This window comes from Rhinoderma darwinii, chromosome 3 (genome assembly GCF_050947455.1).
Source record: "Rhinoderma darwinii isolate aRhiDar2 chromosome 3, aRhiDar2.hap1, whole genome shotgun sequence".
Taxonomy (NCBI): domain Eukaryota; kingdom Metazoa; phylum Chordata; class Amphibia; order Anura; family Rhinodermatidae; genus Rhinoderma; species Rhinoderma darwinii.
In genome coordinates this window covers 138,789,350-138,805,687 of record NC_134689.1, presented here as the reverse complement: position 1 = coordinate 138,805,687, position 16,338 = coordinate 138,789,350, and the positions used below count along the sequence as shown (strand labels likewise).

Sequence of the window (16,338 nt, the reverse complement as noted above, 5' to 3'; positions counted from 1 at the left end):
GGATCCATTTTGAGACTCTGATCCGAGATGATGTAGCCCAAGAAGGGCAAATAATTTTTTTCAAAAGTACACTTCTCAAACTTGGCATATAGGCGATTCTTCCTTAATCGCAGCAGAACTTGACAGACATGTCTCCGATTTGTCGTCGACTCTGTGGAGAAGATCAAAATGTCATCAAGATAGACTACAACATAGACAGAGGAGATCTCGGAAGATATCATTGACAAATTCTTGGGAGACCGCGGGATCAGTGGCAAAGGTTATTTGTCTTTGACCGTGACCTGGTTGAGGCCACAGGAGTCTATGCAGGGTCAAAGAGGTCCGTCTTTTTTCTTTACAAAGAAGGAGCATATCCGCCCCTATGGCTTGTGACATCGTCTTGGTCTTAGTTTGACCAGCGGGGTCCATAGACTGAGTGTACGGTCATGATCTGTGGGTATGTGGACCCACTAGACGCGGTGTAAGTCAGCAGGCCTAGTAGACGGCACAACACAACTCCAACACTAGAGATGGCACAGGAACAAATACAGCACGGGATACAGGATACAGGTAGCAGGGCACGGGAACAGGACACGACTAAGGGACCATTTGCAAGATTAACAAAGGAATACAAACATCGTTCAGCCAAGGAGTAAAAGAGCCCTTCTTAAAGTCCAGGGTGATCATGGGCTAATTACTCATGATTTACATGTGCGCGCATTGGCCCTTTAAGGCCGGGCACGATCGTGCACCCTACAGGAGAGCAGAGCAGAGAGGAAGTGAGCGCTGGCATCTCCTGGGGAGGAGATGGGGTCCGGCGCTCACAAGTCCATGGCTGCGGCCGTCGAGGGATGAGTAATCCCGACGGTCCGTGGCCGCCACAAATACAAAGTCCATGCAGATGCTGTCCTTGGTTGGATTCGAACCCAGAACCCCAGCGCTGCAAGGCAATAGTGCTAACCACTGTAAAACAATGACATAGATGTGAGACTTGGAATTTCAATAGTAGGTGAAGAAAATTGCAGTTTATAGGAATAAAATATGGAAAAATAGATATGAGATTTTAAATTTTCACTAGAGTGCTAAATTGTGGTGTCTAAAAAAAAATTATACACCATTTCCGAGGGAATAAAAACTGATGTTAAATGAATTTTATAGCATCTACATGAAAAACTAAAAACATATTAAAAAACATACAAGAAATGAGACACAAAACACAAATCTTATTATTGTAATATGCTCTCAATGCTGACTCTACATACTGATTACGGACACTCATCTTCCCTGGAGACTTGGAGAAATCCTTTGTGCAGAAATGAGGTGGCACTTTATCAATACAAAGAGCCATGAACACTTCTGCAGATTGGTGGGTGACAAAACTTGTCACACATGAGCAACCAGATTTTAGGCAATGGCCCAAACATATTTGAGTGCTGCCTAGCAAATAGGGAGAATTAAGAAAATGCTTTTAACTGAAATGCGATGTGTGTTTATATCCTTTCCTTGAATACAACCTTGAATACATTATTGCATTTGAGTAAACATTTAAACTATATGATGTAAGTAACACTAAAAATTCATTAAAAAAAACCCCAACTAAAATGCATTTACATGGTTAGGTTCAACTAGCAGCGTGGACAAATATTCTATTTTATAATCTTTCAATGAAAATACACACACACACATATATATATTTGTATAATATACATTTATATATGTATTTCATACTATTCATTGACCTTTTCCTAGCGTATTCTCAGCGCAGGTTTATGCTGATGTTTTCTTAATGTTGGCTAGTTTTTACAATTACTGCATGCCATTTCTTATTGTATTGGAAACACTGTTTGGTAGAGTATCTGGGTTTTGTGCAGTCTAATGTATTAATAATTTATATTCATATACCATTTTATTCTGCAATGCCTTGAGGAGAATTGCATAAATAGCGTTTTTTATTACACCAAAGAACCAATAGGACAACTGTAAATCTAAGATACAGAGACTACAATAACATTCTTTATAGTAAATATTAAGTTTGTTTAATTTTCTTACCCATCATGTTATATAAGCTTTGTGGTGCAAATTGCCTTGGCATTTTCAGTATTGCTTCTTTATATACAGAGAGCGCATCCTGAGGAGAAAAACATCTTTCACTAATATTCACATATAAAAATAATAAAGAAACAAAACAATTACTTATGTCAATTTCAAGATGCTTAAAACTAAATAAAGACTAAAGAATTACTGGCTTTAGAAAGATAAAATATATACAGGAGATTAAGACCATTTCTTATTTTCTTACTTTTGGCTGTTTTCACATTGCTTTAATAAAGCTGCATTTTAGGATCTGCATTATGGCCATAGCACCTCCCGCTTCAATTGTTGTACTTAACCACATAGATTACCCAAAAATCTGCCGAAACTTGGCTACATGCTGAAATAGGAGTGATACCTTGTAAGGGAACTTATAAATATTTGGCAGACTATCTGGCAAAACATGTCTTAAAGAGACTCTGTCACCAGATTCTCAAACCCCTATCTCCTATTGCATGTGATCAGCGCTGCAATGTAGATAACAGTAACGTTTTTTGTTTTTTTTTAAAAAACGTTCATTTTTGGCCAAGTTATGGGCCATTTTATATATATGCAAATGAGCTTTGAAATGGACAACTGGGCGTTTTTATTTCGTTATGTCCAACTGGGCGTGTATTGTGTTTTTAACTGGGCGTGTTTTTATGTGTATGATGCTGACCAATCAGTGACCAGTCAGCATCATACACTCATCTCCATTCATTTACAAGCAGCACAGCGTTCTTACTAGAACGATGTGCAGCCAGATACACAAGTGTCCTGATAATGAATACACATGAAATCCAGCCTGGACGTCACGTGTACTCAGAATCCTGACACTTCTGACTCTTTTCTCTGAGATTTCCAGCAAGCCACTCGTAATCTCTTGCTGGAAATCTCAGAGAAAAGAGAGTCAGAAGTGTCAGGATTCTCAATACACATGACGTCCAGGCTGGATGGTCATGTGTATTCATTATCAGGACACTTGATTAACGTTAATCTAGTGTCCTGATAATGAATACACATGACCATCCAGCCTGGACGTCATGTGTATTGAGAATCCTGACACTTCTGACTCGCAAGAGAAACAAAATCTCGTTTAGCTCCGTAATCTCGCGAGATTTCATTTCTCTTGCTACAATCTCAGAGAAAAGATTCAGAAGTGTCAGGATTCTGAGTACACATGACGTCCAGGCTGGATTTCATGTGTATTCATTATCAGGACACTTGTGTATCTGGCTGCACATCGTTCTAGTAAGAACGCTATGCTGCTTGTAAATGAATGGAGATGAGTGTATGATGCTGACTGGTCACTGATTGGTCAGCATCATACACATAAACACAGTTAAAAACACAATACACGCCCAGTTGGACATAACAAAATAAAAACGCCCAGTTGTCCATTTCAAAGCTCATTTGCATATATATAAAATAGCTCATAACTTGGCCAAAAATTAACGTTTTTTTAAAAAAAAGTTACTGTTATCTACATTACAGCGCCGATCACATGCAATAGGAGATAGGGGCTTGAGAATCTGGTGACAGAGCCTCTTTAATCTTCTCTTTACACTCTGTATGAATAAGTATTAAATGCTAATGCACTGGTACCATACTCCAGCACTTCACTCATTAAACCCATCTATTTCAGATAGGTCCTAGAGGTGCCAAAGGCTCCCTGGTACCCTACTTCATATTTATTGGGACTTTGCATTGATTACACCCTAGTGGTCCATGGTCTAGTCCCTTATTACTCATGTACTACACTATGCCCATGGACCCCCTGTAATTTCTATTAAATGTCCCTCCAAAATGAATTAAGAAGACTTGCGTCGGACTGCTCCTTCATCTTAATCACAGCAAAATGCCTCATTGCACTACACAGGAAGCAAGGTACTCCTTCCAAAATTTACCTATTTCTTTGGATTAAATATGTCCAAAATATGGAATACATAACAGCTAGTATTAACAACACATTAGACCGGTTCTTCCTTATACGAGCAATGGGATGACTTCTGGGCCACTTCCCCGTGACAAACCATTAAAGGGAATGGGTCATCAGAAAATAAACGACTGTTTAAATCACGTTTTTATGTTAAACGAATGTAAGATTTTTTCCCTTTATGGGCGACTGATATATCCGATACAAGCGAGTGCTAGATCCTGAATCATAACCGATATATCAGTCACTCGTATCTCGTGGGTACTGCCACTGTATCCACGAGATCAGCAGCAGGAGCAATAGGCATCTAAGGTATTTGACTGGGGGAGAGAGCTCCCTATGTCACCGCATCGGCACACCCGCAACAAGCCATACAGGGACAGCCAGTTGGTCACAGATCAAGAATTTGGGCTTTAAAAAAAGCCCCCAAATCGGGAGCTAGAGACTTTGAGTGAAAGCTCCCTCTGCAGTCTCTCTGCAGTACGCTTTAATGCTGGCTGATCTTCCATTAAAGACATAGTATACTGCACACACTCAGTGTATAATTGTAGGGTGCTACTTGAAACATGAAATTAAGTTTGCAAACAGCCAAACAGTAGCTTTATCCAAATACAGTATTAAACCATCTTCAATTTTTTTTTCCAGTGATTAAAGAAAAAAAATCCTATTTAACATTTATTTAAAAAAAAAAAAACATATTTGTTGATGTAGAATATTGTAATACATTTATTGTGAATTCGATTTTAATATTTCTTGGGAGGTGAAGCTCCACTTTAGCTAAAAATACAAAAAAATTAAACCCCAATATTTAGGCGATTACCATTAGTAAGCGATTCATTATGTTGTAGATCACCCTATCAGAAAGAACTTCAAAACTGCCTTCTTGGAGTTTACATTGCTACTCATAGGATCATCCCAAAACACTACTGCAATAACGGACTATAAAAGATATACAGCCAATTCTCAGTACTACGTGCCTTGTAAATAGATCACAAGAGCCGTTCACAAGACAATTATGTTATACTCCAAGAGAATAGAGCGCCAGGTTAACATTTCATGAGAATCATTGCTGCATACGAAGAAGAGTTAAAGCATCTGGTAAACAACATCTTTCAATTTTATAACTTGTAGAAAAAAAATTAATTAACAAAACTTTTGTTGAATTGTAAAACATTGGTAGAAAAAAATACTTTAATACAGTATTTTCCTGATTTACAAAAATGTTTTTAAGTTGTAATTTTTTTTTATTTTGGCTAGTTTATTTACTTAGTTTGAGGTAAATAAAGCTTTTTCTGATTAAATATACAAATATTTTAATGACAATTTATCACTATACTTGAAAATATCTATATTGTGTGCATTTATAATCTTCATATTAGGAGATGTTCAGTAAAGACTACAATTATACTATATTCTGCTAACAGATTGTAAGGGTGGCTTTACGTGCTTCAACAATTCAACAACTTTTGATTTATTTCATTAGTCAATTATCTTGTTTCAACGTGTAAAAACTCGCAGACTACTTTACTTCAAAATCGATGTAGCAAATCTTCAGGGGTGTCAAATATTTCAGTTGTGAGATCAGCAAATTGCTGTGTGGGACTGCAATCACTTATGCAAAACCATTTAGTAGCGTACACTGTTTCGGCGGAGGAGGGAGTCGGGACACGGCACTGGGAATACAATGGCAAAGCAGGGAGACCTGAAGAGGGATCTCCTCCATTCACTGTGGGAGTGGGGCTAGGGGAATATTTATTTTAATATTTTTAGGAAGCACTATGGGGTAATTATAGACACTGTGGGGTGCACTATTGTGGCATTATACTATGTGGGAGGCACTATGGGGGCATGAAAGTGTGTGGGGGTACTATGGGGGCATTATACTGTGTGGGGAAGTTTTATTGGGACATTATACTGTGTGTAGGGTAACTATGTGAGCATTATACTGTGTGGTGAGGCACTATGTGGGCATTATACTGTGTAGGGAGGCACTATGGGGGCATTATACCATGTGGGGGCACTATGGGGCATTTTACTTTGTGAAAGGCACTTTGGGGGCATTATCTTATCTCTTACCGAAAAGGGGGGGCTCACTCTAGACATCTTTGTACTGGGAGTAGCAATGTGTTAACATGGTCCTGGCTGAATTGTACACAATATCAAATTGTGTAAAGCCGCTCTAAGGGTATGTGCACACGGTAGCAGGCTTTTACGTTTGAAAAGACAGACTGTTTTCAGGAGAAGACAGACTGTTTTCAGGAGAAAACAGCTGCCTTGTTTCAGACGTAAATGCTGCTCCTCGCATTTTGCGAGGCTTCTCTGACAGCCGTAAATTTTGAGCTGTGCTTCATTGAGTTCAATGAACGACGGCTCAAATTATGCCTGAAAGAAGTGTCCTGCACTTCTTTTGACGAGGCTGTATTTTTACGCGTCGTAATTTGACAGCTGTCAAACGACGACGCGTAAATGACAGGTTGTCTGCACAGTTCGTCGGTAAACCCATTCAAATGAATGGGCAGATGTTTGGCGACGTATTGTAGCCCTATTTTCAGGCGTAAAACGAGGCATAATACGCCTCATTTACATCTGAATATAGGTCATGTGAACCCAGCCCAAGAGAAGATGCAACTACTTCTTCTGTCGTCTCAGGTTCGTGTTACAAAATCAAAACCAGTATAATGCAAAGTAGAGATTAACAACATAAGCCAAAATACAACCTGAAAATGTTTTGGGAATAAATGGACAGTGGTCAAATTTGGATATGGGAAAATTTAGTTTTCAACAATACCTCTTAGTATAAAATATACTGCAATGTTGAGCTTGCCCATTTCATATCTAAGGAAGTTGATAAAATTCAAATAAAGAATTAAAGAGTGTTCTGTTTTTGAAAAATTTAGGCATTTCCTTCTTCATCTCCCAAAAGTCAAAGCTAAAAATTACTAAAGCACTCATGACGTGCGTGATGTCAATTCAATGATATAGGTATCATGATCAGGCACTTTATACATAGAAATGGCCAATAAAACCCTACAAAACCTTATTCTTATGATTTTGTCTTGTGCAGTTTTTAACCCCTTAATACCGCACATATATTACTACATAATGATCAAATACTTTTTCGTGCTTTTACGCTGATGCTGGTTAAAGGAGTAGAACTTTATGTTCTTAAAGTGATAATTGTATCTTTTTTGCATGACCGATAGGGCTTTGGTTTTTATTTTTTTAAATATTTTTGCACACCTACTTTAATATTTGTTGTTGTTTTTTTAGCATTATTGGCTCTTTGTCTGTAAAGAATATAAAAAACATTCAACTAAAACAATTTTTTTCTTTTTAATGACACAGAGAAACTCTAAAATAGAATTTATATTGGAGATTGCTTTTGTCTATTGTTTATTGTAATATACGGTATAGCGTGGCTTAGTTTGGAATTGTGTTGGGATGAGCTAGGCACAGTTTGTTTTTAATTAGGTTACCATGATGTGTTTTTGTTTTTATACAATTTGTCCCACAGAAGTTCAAAAAAGACCATGATTTTTTTTTTACACTATATATTTCTCCTGCAACTGGGGCTGTCATAGCAGCCCTAGTTACAGGGGAAAACAGCCCTGATAATGTGAGTTGTCACAATTAGGTCTGTGCTGGGTCTGGTTAGATCCAGCAGCACTGTCACCTGTCAGTTGTCTTGGCAATCACATGATCACCAAGATGGACACCTGTCCTCCGGCTGCACAATTTTCTGTGCAAACACTGTTTTACAGTGCTGCCGAATAAAGCCCTGCATCAGCAACCGCAAAAACAAGTATGGGCAGTCGTTAAGGGGTTAATTTTGAGAAGACACTAATGAGATGTGCTATGGCGCAATACAGTTTATACTGCAAAAACTGCTACTTTTCATTTTGGGCACTTTATGTCTATTTTCACAAATGTATTGTAAACAGCATTGTGTGCCACTTACTAGTATATAGTTATTAGAAGATCAGCGCTGATGTCTACCTCCGCAAACTGCCGCCACTTGGTAGTACAGCCCTCTCCATGGACAAAATTGCGCTCCCGTTCCAAACATGGCCGATGATGAAGGAGCACAGGACAGGCTCATTCATCAGCAGACTCCATGAGAAACAATGCACATGCGCTTTTCTCCTCTGGGCAGCGTTTTTCAATGGATGCTGATGGTGGATGCGCCTGGTGACACGTCCCTCAATCAGCGGTCATGTCTAAGGGTACACCGTTCAGTCCGTGGAGAAGCCTTTACTCTCAAGGGCGCTGCTCTCCTAATAACTATGTATTAGTGAGTGGCACATAGCAGCTCCTAACACATTTGTGAAAATAAACAAAGTGGCCAACCCCTTTAAGACTGTGAAGTACAGTACTCAAAGAAAATAAAAAACTGGCAATTGTATTTTCAACTCTATAAAACTTGTATCAGATTCCAGTACTCATTTGCTCTGTAAAAAAAAGTTATGTTGTCTTCTGTTGTGGTACTCAAACTATATTAGCACAAGGAACCCTAACAATAGAACAACTTACTAAGGAAATAGTGTCCATGAAGAAGTTGGTGGTGTAGGCTGCACTGGAGTTAATGGTAAGTTTTTTGAGCAAACAATAAAATACTAATGCTATAAGTTGGCATTTGTATCCGGCATCTTAGCAAGCAGGTGAGAGTGTTCTAGGGGTTGCACATAAACCACATCCTGTCTTGCTAATAAGTGGAATAGTTTACAATAAGGTCACTATCGCATACACAGTTTTAATGCAGTTTTTGGCTCAATTCTTTTAACCACGCCCAACCATGTGCCCAAACAGCAGTTTATGATCACATATGGGGTATTGTCGTACTCGGGAGAAATTGCTTTACAAATGTTGGGATGACTTTTCTCCTTTCATTTGTTGAGAAAATGAAACATTTTGAGCTGAACCTACTTATTGGAAAAATAATATTTTTTTTATTTTCACTGCCCAATTCTAATAAAAACTATGAAACACCTGTGGAGTCAAAATGCTCACTACACCCCTAGATGAATTCTTTAGGTGGTGCAGTTTTCTAAATTGAGTCACTTTCGGGGAGTTTCCAGTGTACTGGTTGGTACCTTAGGGGCTTTGCAAATTCGACATGGTGCCGGGAAACCAATCCAGCAAAATCTGCGCTCCAAAAGGCAAATGGCACTCCTTCCCTTCTGAGACCTGCCATGTGCCCAAACACCAGTTTATGACCACATATGGGATATTTCCGTACGCTGGAAAAGTTGCTTTACAAATGTAGAGGGTTTTTGTTGTTTTCTTAGCTAAAACTACATCTTATTGGGAAAAATTGTAATTTTTCATTTTCACGTACAAATTCTAATAAAATCTATGAAGCACCTGTGGGGTCAAAATGATCACTACATCGCTAGATGAATTCCTTCTGGTGTCAGGTTACAAAACCGGGAATTTTTTGGGGTGTTCCCTTTGTTTTGGCATCACAAGACCTATTCAAACCTGACATGGTGCCTAAAATATAATCTAATAAACAGAAGGCCCCAAAATCCACTAGGTGCTCCTTTGCTTCTGAGGCCTGTGCTTCAATTCATTAGCAAACTAGGGCAAAGTGTGGGATATTTCTAAAAACTGCAGAATCTGGGCAATAAATATTGAGTTGTGTTTCTCTTGTAAAACCTTCTGTGTTACACAATTTTTTTAATTAAAAATGAAATTCTTGTGAAACGCCTAAATGGTTAAGAAACATTCTAAATGCTTTTTTGAATACTTTGAGGGGTGTAGATTTTAAAATGGGGTGATTAATGGGGGTTTGTATTGTATGAGCCCCCCAAAGTCACTTTGAAACTGAACTGATCCCTGTAAAATAGCTGAACTGATCCCTGTAAAAATAGCCTTTTGAAATTCTCTTGAAAATGTGAGAAATTTCTGCTAAAGTTCTAAACCTTGTAACGTCCTAGAAAAATAAAAAAGATGTTCAAAAAATTATGCCAATCTAAAGTAGACATAAGGAAAATGTTAATTAGCAACTATTCTGTGTGGTATAACTATTTGTCTTACATGCAGATGCATTTAAATGCTACATTTTGGTTTTTCACAATTACATACTGAATATATCAACCAAATTTTAGGAGTAACAAAGTACAATATGTCACGAGAAAACAATCTCAAAATCACTTGGATAGGTAAAAGCATTCCGAAGTTATTACCACATAAAGTAACACGTCAGATTTGAAAAATAAGGCTCTGTCAGTAAGGTCAAAAGTGTCTGCAGCGGTAAAGGGTTAAAGGGCTTTTCCGGTTTTAGGTCCATAAAGCCTAATTTTTTATCTTTTGATTACTCCGATGTCTGCTGATATTGAATGTATTGAGAACTTCTGTTTTATGTGTAAATAATACAAAATAATATTTTAAAAAAAGGCCTAAAATTGGTGAGGAATTTAAGAGCAAAGTATATTAGAAAACGGTTCAAATTTTCTTTTAAACAGTGATAAAGCTTTGTTGACATAGAACCAGGAAACCTTGGAAACTCACCTCATACTGTCCTTGTTCATGGTACAACTTCCCCAGATTATAAAGGCAACTGGTCACTGAACTCTTATGAGCATTTGGATCTTTTAAGTTTTCATCTGGGATTTCTGAGCATTTTAAGAATGTCCTTTTGGCTTCTTCTGTGCGTCCCTGATTCATAAGAATTATACCTGTATTCAAGTATGCAGCTGCAAAAGATAATTAAAAAGTATGTGTAAATATTAGAATATGTATGTAAAATGGCAATGAAGAAAAATTACAACGGAATATTCCATTGCCACATAAGTAGGCTTAAATTTAATTGTTGCTTCCGTGTCCTGCCAATGAATGTATTTCATAAAGTAGAGACCACCATAGGCGATCAGTAGTTCAGCCTACATGCTTTTTTAAAGCTTTCATCTCTACACACACTGCCAATTAGAATGCCAGTTGTGATGATGGTTTTGTGGTGAGGTTTTAGTCCTTCATCTTATTTAAGAAAAAGACAGAGATGATAATAATATACAGATGTGACCAGGGAAGATAAAATGTAAATTCATTACTTACATGCCAATGTAGGTCTGCTACCAATTGCTAACTTGTAGTAGTGAAGGGCCTCCGCAAACTTGCTATTTTCCTGGAGCAATAAGCCTCTGTAAGAAATATAAAAGTGGGGGAATGATTGAAATATTTAAACTATGTAAAAATCACAAAGTAAATATAAAAGTACACATAAAAAGTTTCCAATACAGAATTTGTATCTTTCCCGTAATAAGCAAGTCATGAGTAAATCCAACCATATGGACCATATGCCATGTGTGCAATCCCACGTATAAAAGCTCAAACGTAGGCTGAAAGAAATCATCTAATAATCTTAGTTTTAACGTCTGCAGATTTAAATTTTATTATGGCACTATTCAATTCCAAACAAACCAACACGCGGGGAAAATATCAATCATTCTGCGCCAGTTTTCTGGCGTAGAAAAGTCGCAAAAGGGGCTTCTACTCTCCCTTTTGTCATTAAACGTGGTCAGAAGGCTTTTGACCAGTATCAGGGAGGATCAGAGAATAAAAAAAGGATCATATTGGTGAGGAGCCCTAAATAAATAAATAAATAAATAAAGGGTTGTGTAAATTTGGCAATCCCCTTTGACAAGTGTCGGAGTGGGATTTCTTGGGCCCCGAGAGGAGATGTTTCTGAGGCTCACCTAGCATCCCCTTTAAAATTGCATAGTAAACTTTGTTATTGAATACACGCAACATAATATCAATAAGATCTAATAGTTTATCTGTGATTCAGAAATAGATTCTAGTGGCAGGTGATTGGCTCAAAAGTCAGCTCCAAATGGGGTTGCCTTCGGTTTAATTTTTGGGGCCATTACTATTGTCAGATCCTCCGGTACTCTGGAGGACCATACCAACCCTGCCTTTGACTTTCATTGGTAATCTTTTGGTACTATCAAACATTTATAATGATAATAAATAAGAAAATATTTGTGATCACATAACTATCTTTTCATGCGTCCAAATTCCAGTAGTAAATAGATTTATTCTGTTATTGACAAAATCTGGGCAGATAATTTGCTAAATAAGTGAAGGATTGTTGTAAGAGTAATCTGTAGTGAGCTCAAATTCACATTTCTGACGTCAAACTATATATACAACATTTTTAACAACATTTCATGTGGACCTCAAAAAAAGTCATAACGTATCATCTTCCTACTCCAAAAAATACACGTCACCTTGTAACGGATAAGATAAAACACAGAGATAGATTACATTTTCCCCATGTGGATATTTGAATTATCTATAAAAAGGTTGTAAGAAACAATCGTGTTTTGCTTTATTTTTCGACATCTCTTCCTACAAGATTTACTAATAACATCAATAAAGAGCATTCCTGTTTTATGCTGGAAACAGTTTCCATACAGTTTTATGCTATATAATAAGCGAGCTTATGAAATATTTCCTAATGTAATACACATGCATAAAAACATTCTATTGAAAACATTACACTGGGAATGACTTTGGCAGATTATGCGGCCAAGTAAAAATTATGACTTGTATAAAGTGAATTGAATTTCTTCAACATTAGAGTTATGCATTTTATTAAAAAAATATACAAAGCTTTTATTTACTTTTCCTTTTTATATATATTCAGGATTGTATTGGTTCTTCCATATTGGCTGAAAGAGTAGCAGAGTAAACATGATCTATAGCAGGCTGTCATGAGATCTGTTTATCTTGGAATTTTTTTGTAATCCCAGCTGATTCAGGTCTCATTGGGATGTTCATTTTACGTAGAACAAGGCAATACCAGATTCATATCTCATCAACCATGAAACATTGTATAACCCAAAGTCAAACACATCATGGCACAGTTTTTAAAGCAATAATTCTTAAAGGAACAGTCAACATATTTACAACTTTCCACAGTTTAAATCTACATAAAATGTTGCATATATTTGCAAATAATTAGCTTTACTTATCTTCTACTGCTTCATAATCTATTATGTTTTATTCTCCAGTCTGACAAAAAAAATTCTGCTAGACTGATGCATTATGGGAGCTCAGATGACAATTAAACAGATACAGCTAAGTTTTTAGGTCATATAAAAACTGCTTGCAAGAAGGAACCAGCAAAATATTTGCTGTAACTTTGGATGTCAATTATGAAGAAAATGACAAAGCTCAAAAGTCGCTGCGAGAAAAGTAAAGGAAAGTTGCTCAACTTTGTAGAATTTTAACAGTGCAATATTTTTCAAAAGGGTTTTTCTTTTATATGCAAGTGAGATGTGTTCTTTTGTCACACGGCAAATAAAAAAAACCATGACATTTTGATTAGACAGGACAGCAGAATAACTACAGTGGTGCGGAGGTAGCAGGTCCTTGGGGTTCCCACAAGCCTGATTCCATATAGAACAGTAGCACTTTACATGGAGGCATAGCGGTTAGAGAACACTTGTGCTGCAGGGAAGTAAATGGTCCATCAACCTCCATGATTAGTTTTTAAATTCTTAAGAGTTGCCCCATCAAAAAATCCCTTTTTATAAAGAAGCTTCTGCAAAAAAAAAAAAATGGATCTGTCTCCTAGAAAACTGTGGCGATCAACTGTCAACATTGGGGGAGGTTACTGGCGCACACAATTAAGCATTACAGGGTGCCAATAAGAATGAATCGTTAAAAATGTAATGCTGGTCGTACTCTAATCCGCAAGCTGCTCTTCACTCAAATAATAGTTGGGGTCTTAAGGACAGGACCCCCTCAATGAAGTCCATATGGCAAAAAATAAGTTAACTTCTTAAATTCAATATTTACTCTACTTATTACTAAGGGAGAACTGGAAAAAATACTTTTTAAGCTATTACTTTACATACTGTATTTATAAGAAAAAGGATACAATTATCTAGGCATTTACTGTACATATTCCATTGATCATTGAACTATAGATACACTTTGAAGTTACTTTGTAGAAAATTATTAACCTACTTGAACAGCAGTTCACGAATATTACGTGAATCACGCTCCAGCTAGTTTTGGGAACAATACGTATCTACTACAGGACTGCTGGGGGAACTTCAATTTTGTCTTCGAATCTCTCCCACAGCTAACAGGAGTTATTCGGGTAATAACCATTTACTAGAAAACTACAATTCGCTAACATTTTCTGCAAGTAGAGAAACAAGTAGAGAGTGGACGCTTAGACGTTATTGGGTATTTCATGTATATAATGGAAGGTTGTTGAGGATCCTTCATTACTCGCCAACAAGATTACATCCCACTGTGGCTTTGGTCTGTAAGCACACTGTAACCTCTACTCTGACCCCTGCAAAACTCACAGGATGAGCAGTCGGAATTGGCAGCCTTCCCATCTACTGCTGTAGACTCTGTGTTGTGCTGTAATTCAAGAAAGGACTCTCCACAGTCTTCCATACTACCCAGACATCCTCTTTCTTCACTTGAAAAGCAATCTTGGGCCAGGCAGTGCCCACCGTATTTTATCCTCCGTATACTGTTAGCCATAAGACTTTTTAGGATAGGGATACACAGAGTGTTTGAAAAAAGGATGACGTCAGAAAAACTCTGGGTACTCCAAACCCCGGACTTTAAAACCATACTTGGATAATGAGCTTCATATGGATTTAGCCCTCACAAGGAAAAATTAGTCTAGGAACAGGGAAGATTACAAGTCTGAATATCTCAGCGCTATAGGAATTGTAAATTAATAGATTTACTGCATATTTCTAGAAAAATATCTCATCACAAGCATTGTTTCATACGCACATATATAGCCTTAAATTTAAAATATATTATACATATAAAATATTTCATTCTAGGTTAGTGGAACACTATAAATAGGCCCTTGCAATCCAAGGTGAAGGCTTATATTGGGACATACAGTGCCTTAAAAAATATGTCTGGTATTTTTGCATATTTGTCACACTTGAATATTTCAGATCAAACTACTTTTAATATTAGACCACAAAATGCTGTTTTGATATGATCATTTCATTTATTAAAGGAAAAATTATGTTCATCCCTCCCTGACCCTATTGGAAAAATGTAAATTGCCCCCCAAGTTGCTAAACCAACTAGTTAACCAATTTCAATTAACAATTAGATTAATTTCTCTAGTCACAAACAGGCATAATTATGTAAACCTTTGAAGTCATTCTTTAAAGTCTGTGCTTATTTAATATAGTACCCGAAGGCTCCTTTCACACTACCGTTATAGTACGTTTAGCTCTCTCCTGTCGGAGGAAGAGATTTACGAAACTCCAAACGAAAGCATCGCTTCCGTTAGAATTACCATTGATTTCAATGGTAATTCTTTTGTTTTAGATGGATTCCATTTGCTTCCGTTCGCGAAGTTTCATTTTTTTTCTTCAACAGAAGCAAAAGTGCTGCAGATTGCACTTTTTTTTCCGTCAAAAAACGGTGCGCTGACTGACTGATTCGACTTACAGTGGTGTTGTGCAGCTTCTATGTATAGTGGATACTTAGAAGCTGCAGTGCTCAAACTTAATAAAAATGTTAATAAATGTATATTACAAAAAGTGTTTTTTGTTGTTTTTTTGTAAACGAAAACGCATACATTTAATTAAAAAAAATGCTTCAAAGATTTACATAGCCTTTAAATAGAACTACTCTGGCAAAGTGAAGCAGACTAAAAGGTCTCAAAATGCAGCACATGGTGACACATTCTAAAAAGATTCGAATACAGATGCCAAACAAAGTCAATAAAACCTACTAGTCTAGAAACGGTTACATAGCTATCGCAAAGACTCTGGGACTCCAGCGAACCACAGTTTGAGCCATAATCCACAAATGGAGAAAACTTGTAACAGTGGTGAACCTTCCCCAGGACTGGCTGGCCTACCAAAATGTCCCCAAGAGCACATTGACAACTCATCCAGGAGGTCACAAAAGAAAACAGATTAACATCTTAAGAACTGCAGACCTCACTTGCCTCAGATTTTGTCCTGCCTGCAAATTCTTGGCAGCGTTTTTCTCTGCCTCCCATTGATTTCAACAAGAGGTCGGAACCGCGGCAAGAATGAACAAGACACTTTTTTTTACCGCCGCGTAAGAAAAAACGCCACAACTTCCCATTGGAGACAGTTTCGGACGTTTTTTGTCGCTGATTCCGACGCGGTTTTCATGTCAAAATCAGTGTAAGAAAACTCAGTGAAACAGATTTTACAATTATCCATTAAATGGTAAAAAACTGGGTAAAACAAACACTGAAAAAGATTTGGTGATATTGGTGGACAGTACATTTACCTTTAGCAACCAGTGCCAGGCAGCTGCTCCCAATGCAAATAAAAGCATGGGATGCATCAAAAGAGGCATAGTGCTCGTGACAA

General features: G+C 37.3%; 1 protein-coding gene across 1 annotated transcript in view; it reads right to left on the bottom strand.

The window, feature by feature from the left end:
* Window positions 1–16,338, bottom strand: part of TMTC2 (transmembrane O-mannosyltransferase targeting cadherins 2) — a 253,342-nt gene that overhangs the window by 72,053 nt on the left and 164,951 nt on the right. The window contains exons 5-7 of the mRNA XM_075860086.1: window positions 11,039–11,124; window positions 10,496–10,680; window positions 2,029–2,107 (exon numbers count right to left, since the gene is read on the bottom strand). Of these exons, the coding sequence (XP_075716201.1) occupies window positions 2,029–2,107; window positions 10,496–10,680; window positions 11,039–11,124 (350 nt within the window). The remainder of the gene's footprint in view (window positions 1–2,028; window positions 2,108–10,495; window positions 10,681–11,038; window positions 11,125–16,338) is intronic.